Source organism: Rhagoletis zephyria, unplaced genomic scaffold, assembly GCF_001687245.7.
Source record: "Rhagoletis zephyria isolate East Lansing unplaced genomic scaffold, Rhagoletis_zephyria_1.1 Rzeph_scaffold_00976, whole genome shotgun sequence".
NCBI lineage: Eukaryota > Metazoa > Arthropoda > Insecta > Diptera > Tephritidae > Rhagoletis > Rhagoletis zephyria.
In genome coordinates, this window is record NW_016158060.1 from 133,326 (window position 1) to 142,015 (window position 8,690).

At 36.9% G+C, this 8,690-nt stretch overlaps 1 protein-coding gene across 1 annotated transcript in view; it reads right to left on the bottom strand.

Annotated features, from left to right (window-relative positions):
- LOC108362284 (uncharacterized) overlaps positions 1–8,690 on the bottom strand; it is a 44,426-nt gene that overhangs the window by 34,226 nt on the left and 1,510 nt on the right. Inside the window, exon 2 of the mRNA XM_017615210.1 lies at positions 6,859–7,448. Coding sequence (XP_017470699.1) covers positions 6,859–7,306 — 448 coding nt within the window. The 5' untranslated portion in view covers positions 7,307–7,448. The remainder of the gene's footprint in view (positions 1–6,858; positions 7,449–8,690) is intronic.

Below are 8,690 nucleotides of genomic sequence, written 5' to 3' on the forward strand. Positions count from 1 at the left end.
GGGGAATTTTGAGGGACTAGTGCTGGTAACAATAGGACCTATCTGAGGGCTAATCTAGGGTGAGTCTGAATTGCTGCAGGGTATGTACGTGTGCTAAGCTCTTCGTATGTCGAAACTAACACAAACAACATAACGTTCATTATATTGTTTTCGTGTTCATTTTAATCTGTTTTAAGTCTACACGTTCTACGAGCAAACGAAGCAGATTGTTGGATGTCAGCAATCTCAGATATTCTTCTCTCAAAACATCGACTAATCCTTGCGAAGACTATGCGGAAAAAGCAATAAGGGGTCTCATGACACCGGAATCGCACAGTTTGGAAGACACTATAACTCATGTCCTCTGTCTGAGAATTTTCGTCAAATAGGAAATTCGCTTTCCGTTAGCGTGGACTGGATACATAAACGTCCTTTAAACAACCAGATTTTTTTAAGAAAGAATTATCATCCCCTTAATTCTAAGAGAACTGCCTGACTGCAGGCAGGGACAGAAGGATTCAAGACCAGGGCAAACTCCTGTAAGAATAACAATGAGGACCTAGTGACTGATGTCCAGAACGAACTTAAATTATGGAGGGAATACTTTTCCACTCTATTGAATGACAGCAGCACCGAAATTAGTGGAGAAGACGAACCCGAACCCTCAGTCGATGACCATGCAGTCGATGACCCATCACCTGACTACGAAGAACTACGGTACGAATAGTGATTACGCGGCCGAAAACAACAAATCTGCTGAAGCTGACGACCTGGCAGTTGAGTTATTCAAGAAAGCGAAACTAATATATCAAAACTGGGAAGGACCTCGCCGTGCCGTTTGATACCAAACAAGGTTTAAGACAAGGTGACTCCCTTTCGTTTGATTTTTTTAACCAGATGTTGGAGAAGATAATAAGAGCCGCAGAACTAAATCGCTCAGGCTCAATACTTTACAAGAGCATACAATCGGTATAAACAAGGGCTACGTCTATTCTGCCTTTTCGTGATTGGACAGAGAAGCAAAACGAATGGGTCTCGTGGTGATAGAGGACAAAACGAAGTATCTCCTCTCATCACACAAACAGTCAGAGCATACGCGTCTTGGTACCCACCTCACTATTGAGAGTTGCGAGTTTGAAAAAGCAGACGTCTTCGTTTATTTGGGAACCAGCATTATAACACCACTAATAATGTCAGCCTTGAAGTCCAAAGGAGAATCACTCTTGCCAACAAGTGCTACTTTGGACTGAGTACGCAATTGAGAAGTACAAACACCACGCTCTATAAGACACTCATCATGCCTGTGCTGGTGTATGGCGCGGAGGCATGGCCAATGAAAAGATCTGATCAAGCGGCTCTTGGAGTTTTTGATAGAAATATTCTGCGAAAGATTTACAGATCTTTACGCGTTGGCGATGACGAATACCGCGGACGATTTAACGATGAGCTGTACAACGATATAGACATAGTGCAGCGAATTAAAATTCAACGGCTCCGCGAGCTTTACCACGTCCACCTCCTGCTCTGAAAGTAAAAGTATTCAACGTGAGCCAAGATGCTGGTAGCAGAGGAAGAGGAAGGCCTACTCTGCGTTGGAAAAGCGAGGTGGTGAAGGACGTGGCTCCACTTGACATTTGCAATTGGCGTCAGCAACAATAAATAAGAAGAAGAAGAAAATGCGCATTAACACTCGGTCTAAATTAGCTGCCGCATATCGCACCCTGAAGCGTACAACTACGCGACTAAGCGTAAATTTCGCGAGCAGCGTGTAACTGCGGTGTGAGGTAGTTAAGCTGCAGTAACAGGTGCAGCGACGCGCATCTGTACGGTGGCAAATAATGTGTGCGTGTCAAGCAGAGTACTACACGTACGTGCAACATAAAGAGTGCTAAGACGCAGCTATGTGACACACGCATGACAAAGCAGAGCAGCAGGGGGCCAGCAGGTGCAGCTGCTTCATCATACTATATCATTGCGAAAGTTCATTTTGTGGCGCTTGTAAACGTCAGCGACTCGAACAATGCATTCGCTAGCACACTTTGTAGATTGGTTTCACACTGTTCGCGATAAGCAGCGAATATTGTGGAGCAACACTTCGGATGAGTGGGCTATGTATGCTGTGTGGTGGCTTTTATGCGACATTTATGTACTTTATGTAAGCGTGGCCATTTCAGGTGAGAGTTAACTAAAGACAGCAGAGGTTTCAAGGTTGACGATGGGTGGAGGTTTATTTTTCTGCACATAAATTAGTAATTAATATACCATTATCAGAAGCTCACAGGCGCGCACACACAGCGATTATTATATAGTACGTACTCATAAAATTTCAGAGGCATTTCGAAATTCCGTAATTGAAAGTACAGAATAATGATTTTGGGTCCTCGACTGGCCGTCTTCTTTTAACGGCATACAAATAATCTGTGATTTAAGTCATGAATTAGATTAAAGCGTGTATATGAAATTTATATCATAGTAAGTTGCTCATTGTGGTCTGATGATGGTGGGTGCTTAATCCATTTAAGGCTACGGGACGAGTATTACCAACAAAATTTTAAGTGCTTAAAGACCAGCTGAATTTTAAACACATCCATATCCGGCCACATTTGAGTGTAACTATGGATACCTGCGAAACACATGTAGATATGTATGTAGAAGCACCATCGTTACTCGGTACATATTACCTGTCGTCGATGATGTAGCAGCTGCTTAATTGGTTGGACATGTCTGTCATTTCGGTTTTCATGCGAAAATAGATAAACACATTCGCTTCAAATGCTACATATATTGCTTTTGGTGACACNTTTTCATGCGAAAATAGATAAACACATTCGCTTCAAATGCTACATATATTGCTTTTGGTGACACCTGCATACCATATATATATATATATATATATATATATATATATATATATGTATATTGGTCGAAGGTTGGTAGGTATGTATGAAAATACAAAAACGTGCTTCAACTGTGTAATACCGAGAGATACATTGAAGTGATTGTAATTGAGGTAAAAGTACATATTGGATTGGTGTTAAAATTGCACGTACCGAACTACAAAAATATCAATAGCAACAACAAACCGTGGTAAATACAAAACAAAAGCTACACACGTCTCCACGTCCGCCCGAAAGCGTCAATACGCCATGGGAACGTGAATTTTTCATTAACCTCTGTGTTTCGCCGCAAAAATGTGTTTAAAATGTGTCACCACAGAAATTGCAAGAACCGCTACGAAGAGCACATGGCTCAAGTGTAGATACATATCTACATGTTTGCACGAACTGAGGCTCTGCATATGCCATCGATGATAGTTGCTGTCATCGCGTACATAACATCCTACGCTCACTGTTAGTGTACTACCCAGCAAACACAGTCTCTAACGTTAGAGAAATTTGGATTTCTACATTAGATAACTAGGGTAATTCTCTAATCGTTCTCGAGTCGATGACGAAGTTAGAGAACTACATTAGAATTCGATTCGAGAACGATTAGAGAAACAACGCAAATTCATATAAATGTAAATAAGCAATATTCCAAATGAATGAATTCCAATGAATGAATTATACATTATTTTTAAGTTCAAATAATCCATTATTATTTTATTGCGAATACATTTAATACAAATTTTGCAAACAATGCATTCGAATCCCATTAGAGATCAACATTAGAATTCGATTAGGGAATTAATATTTTCTCGAGTCGAGAACTATGCCCCATTTTTGTTGAGATCGCTATGATTCTCGATAGTTTTTCGAGTCGTTCTCTAACGTTTGAGATTGGAGAATGTGGCTAGTTCTCCAATCATTCTCTAATCGATGACTAACCTCAATGTTTGCTGGGTACGAGCAGCTACATTCTGTGTACATATGTGCAGGAACAATAATGGATGTTACATACATATGCACAAATTGACCTGCCAATGTAGGTTGTAAAAACAATTTAGGTATTCTGTCAGTACTTTGTAAAAATGTCAACAGACCGCTATTAAAGGACGGTCTATTTACTATCGGAGCCCCACTTTTTCATGAATCCCGAGATTTCCATTATATTGCGCGAATGTCAAACAAATATTTTTTACTATTTTCCTTTCAGCGTAAATAACATATGTGTGTACATTCAGGGTCGTAGTGAGGATTTTTTTAGGGTGGAGCGGGGGGGAGGGGGGGGAGGTTGTTGATTCTGACAAAATTTTTCTTTAGTTTCACTTTTATTTCAACATATTTTGATTAAAAGAAAAATACTGATAAAAAATAAAATATTTTACACAAACACCAAAAAAAAAAATAGAATCGATAATCGCATGAGGCTATTGCCTAAAAATTTTAAAATGCTCTTAGTGGTATTGTGCTACTATGCTTGCACGGCCGAGTAATCATAGTAAACTTATGTAGAGTAATCGCACAAATTATAGCCGCACCAAACTTTCACAAATTTTAAAATATTAATTTTGTTGTTATTTAATTTTGGTTAGTTTTCTATAGTTCATTCTTTAACAACATCCGTATAAATACAAGTTTAAAGGCAGTACCACACTATTGGGTATTTGCCAAAATTTGGTGCAAATCGTATCCCATTTGTGTGAACATCCAAAATATTTTTCTTTATCCCAATCACGAAAATTAGTTTGTTGAAATTTTTCAATGGAACATCGCTGTGTTGTACCACTCTTTTGGCAAAAAAAAAATTGATAAAAAATTGTCCCTTTTTACCAATCCCCCAATTGAAAGATGTACAAATGTACCAATCGAGTGACACTGCCTTACAAATTTATGCAATTTAAAAGAAAATCCGACAGATTTTCGTTCCGATTTCGAGTTTTTTAATTAAATTCTGAGTATGCAGTTTTGTAGCCCACTGAATTCTAGTAGAATAAAGTACGATTTTAAAATGGCTAAAAATTTCGATTGATTTTTTAGATTTTTAAAATGTTCGAAATTTGTAAGAAAGTTTGTTGAATTTTTTTTTTTAATATTGTACAAATTTGGAAATTTGGATTTACACGGGTTTTGTTAAAGAATAAAATATATTTTTATAAAAAAAAAACAACAAAAGTTCAATAACAACAATAAATAATACGTTAAAACTTGGCAAAAAGTGGTACGGCTATAATCTTTTGACCACTGTATGTATTTGTTTTATATTTTTAATTCGACATGCACATTTTACCTAAAGGAAGTAAATAATCAAACTCAAATGCCTATGCCTTTTTTCAAAGCTCATTTTGTGGTTTTTCAAGTTTTTAGTGCCTTAAAATCCTTCCGTTCTACATTTCGCACGGGGTAAAAACACCTACAACAATACTAGTGTTGTTATATTAAAATTTTAGCTATCTAATTTCTTCGGAATAATAACTCTAATATTATTTCACAGCATATTTTTAATACTACAAAGCCTCAATTAACACAAATGCATTTTCCAATGGAATTATCATAGATTTTATTTTCGATAAAGCTTTGGGTTTTGCTTTAAGGAATTCTTGTTTATTGTCATTGGAAACTGAGTTCCGTAAACATACCCTACTATAAGTACCAATATACCATAGATATGTAAGTAAGTAAGTGTTCCAGTGTTTTCCACTGAGTATGGAATTAATTTTATTTATCTCGACATCAAGTTGCAGCACTCTACCACAAATATTTTACGAGATATATAACGTGAAAATTTTAGTTCTTATCGGAGGTGCCAGCCCCCTTTACCAGCACTGTCGATTTTTCTCAATACCTATAACCTTACCGGAGTAAAAACAAATAAGTGTGCAAAGTTTCGTGCAATTCCGTGTCGTGGTTCAAACGTTATAAGGTAATAAACAAACAGACATTCACATTAATATAAATAGATAAATAAATATGTATATACACTCATATTTTTAGATAGTTGGCAACCCTCTTCAAAATTATTAATTCGGGTTAAGAGTGCATTTAAATGCCTTTCATTCGCTGAACGCAATGCAAATTTTTAGTCAATATCTACATATAATTTGGTCACTAGAGTTTTAAGCAGGTGGCAGCCCTATTAAAAAGGTCTTATTTTTTAACTCCACCAGTGAAACTGTACTTCAAAATCGTGCTGCAATCATTCAATTAGCTGCTGTATTATGGAAGATATGGCGCTTTATTGGCCGGATACAGTGCTTTAAGCTTTTAAAACTCCCTTTTCTTTAATAAATAACTAAATCTGAATAGCGTGACTATTTTTCAAATGTACGAGAGCTTCTTCTCTTCAAAATGAGATATCATTTATTAGATTTGATGAAATGTTAACGGAGATATCGTTTGGCAATGAAAAAATTCCATTTAGAAATAAACTTAATTTTAAAGCCGGTTTTGTCTCGTTAATGTATGGCCAGAGATTGGCATCTTTCTGTATATCTCTCACGATTTGAGTAATAATTTTCGCCTTATCGATTGTTATTGTTTTCTTATTAAGTTCGTAGATCAAATGCGTAGATGGTCATATATGGCGTATGAGTAACATTATTTCCTGCTCACATTTCAAAACAAAATAAAATTAAGAGATAAGGCATTCCGTCATTTTAATCCGTATAATTTTGTGAGCAAGACGGTATGTTCCTTATCCTTAGGGAATTATTTCGACCTCAAATGTCAGATTGACTCGTCTACTATTCACGCATGTAATTAAATTTCACTGCATATATTTTATTTTTCAATAATAGCAATCGACCGTGGTACATATGAGCAAAAGTCGCTGGGTTATATATCTTGTATTCATCGAAATCTCACAGAAATATCTGAATAACTACGAACGCAAACGTCCCACTGAACTCAAATTCTTTGCGAAATTCTTTGGTTGAATGGAAGATAAATAATGTGTGAAATTACAATGCGTACATATTGAAAAAATATTGTCTTCACTTACTTGCTTCAAGGAGGAGCGCAGTAGATAGGAGCAGTGTTAGCATAATTTTCCCGCTCGTGATTGTGGTCCTTCTTCTTCGTGCATAACTCTTGCAATCGGCAACACTGGGGTCATAGCCATTGTTGTTGTGGCTCTTATTGCTGCTGTTGCCACCACTGCCTTGACAGTTAGCGGTGCGAATGGTCCCAGTGGCGCAGTTAATGCTGCCGTAAACTAAGTCGTGGTTGTCGCAGCTTCTGCGCCTGTTCGAAATTCTATAGCTTCGCTCGCTGTCTGTCGTTTTAGCGGTTGAGGCTGGCATATTTGTTGACTTCTTTGCTTCGGCTGCTCCGCGCTGCACTCTATTGGGGCTTTTCGCAATTTTACACAAATTTCGCTTATTAAAATAGTTCCTTGAGGACACCAATATCATTTGCGTTTGTGGTTGTGGTTGTGGTTGTTGTTGCATTGTTACTGTAGTTGGGTTTATTTTTTATCTTTTTTTTTCTTTTTGGATTTTATGGAAGTGGTGAGTGGAGTACGCGTCAATTAATATTCACCGAATGACACATTTTGGGACTTTCTTGAATAAGTGGCAGACTCAATTTGTGCTTAAATTAAAAAAAAATAATATTTCGTCAACATCGTTTAACTGGCTATCGGCATTAACCTGGGAGAAGGAAAAGGGATTAAAGCAGAAGAAGGAAAAGGGATGACTGGCCAACGCTTTTTAAATTTTCATATTCATTGTTATCTTATTAAGTAGTAAGTATTCGAATAGTGAAGACCATCGAAAATGCTGTGGGAAATCGAATATCATGGTATAGAGGTGCCCATTCACAGTTCCTTATAAGCTTGCCCGAAGTCTAATTTACGTCCTTGTATCGTCAGTTCCACGTTAGGCGTTGATTTCCCAAGACAGTAACCGTAAAAAACGTACTTTAATTAAAAATGTTCATCTGCGTACTTTAGAGTGCAAAGTAAACATTGACTATTCGCAAGCAATACTTCAGGGAGCATTGACTTATTCAGTGCAGGCATCAAGGGCATGGAGGTATTCGACCGCATCTAGTTATCCAATTGATATAAAAAGAATTGGTCGTGTTCTTGTTTTCGTGCAAATTTTTCAAGAAGAAATTTGTATACTTTTTGGTTAATTAACCTATTCTAACAACAATTCCAGTAAACTTTTGTAAACCATTTAATTATCTTAAACGCTCCAGTTTTCACAGTGTGGGTGAATGTAAACAAAATAAATTTTACCATTGTATTTAATGGTANTCTGCGTACTTTAGAGTGCAAAGTAAACATTGACTATTCGCAAGCAATACTTCAGGGAGCATTGACTTATTCAGTGCAGGCATCAAGGGCATGGAGGTATTCGACCGCATCTAGTTATCCAATTGATATAAAAAGAATTGGTCGTGTTCTTGTTTTCGTGCAAATTTTTCAAGAAGAAATTTGTATACTTTTTGGTTAATTAACCTATTCTAACAACAATTCCAGTAAACTTTTGTAAACCATTTAATTATCTTAAACGCTCCAGTTTTCACAGTGTGGGTGAATGTAAACAAAATAAATTTTACCATTGTATTTCATGGTATTTACCTGAAAGCGTAAACTTTGCTATATCATGTTTCCGAAAAAAAAATCCTCAGAAAAGTGCCGACTTATACGATTATGCGGGTTTATACTAAAGTACTGCAAAATTCAAGATTTTCTGTAAAAATGTCATTCTCAAAAATTTCATGCGTTACCATGTCATATCAACTCAAACCAGATGTTATTCCGTCTCAAACATATTGTCTTAGCATGTCGGTGCGGTTGTTTGCGGTTGTGTTCCTACAGCATAT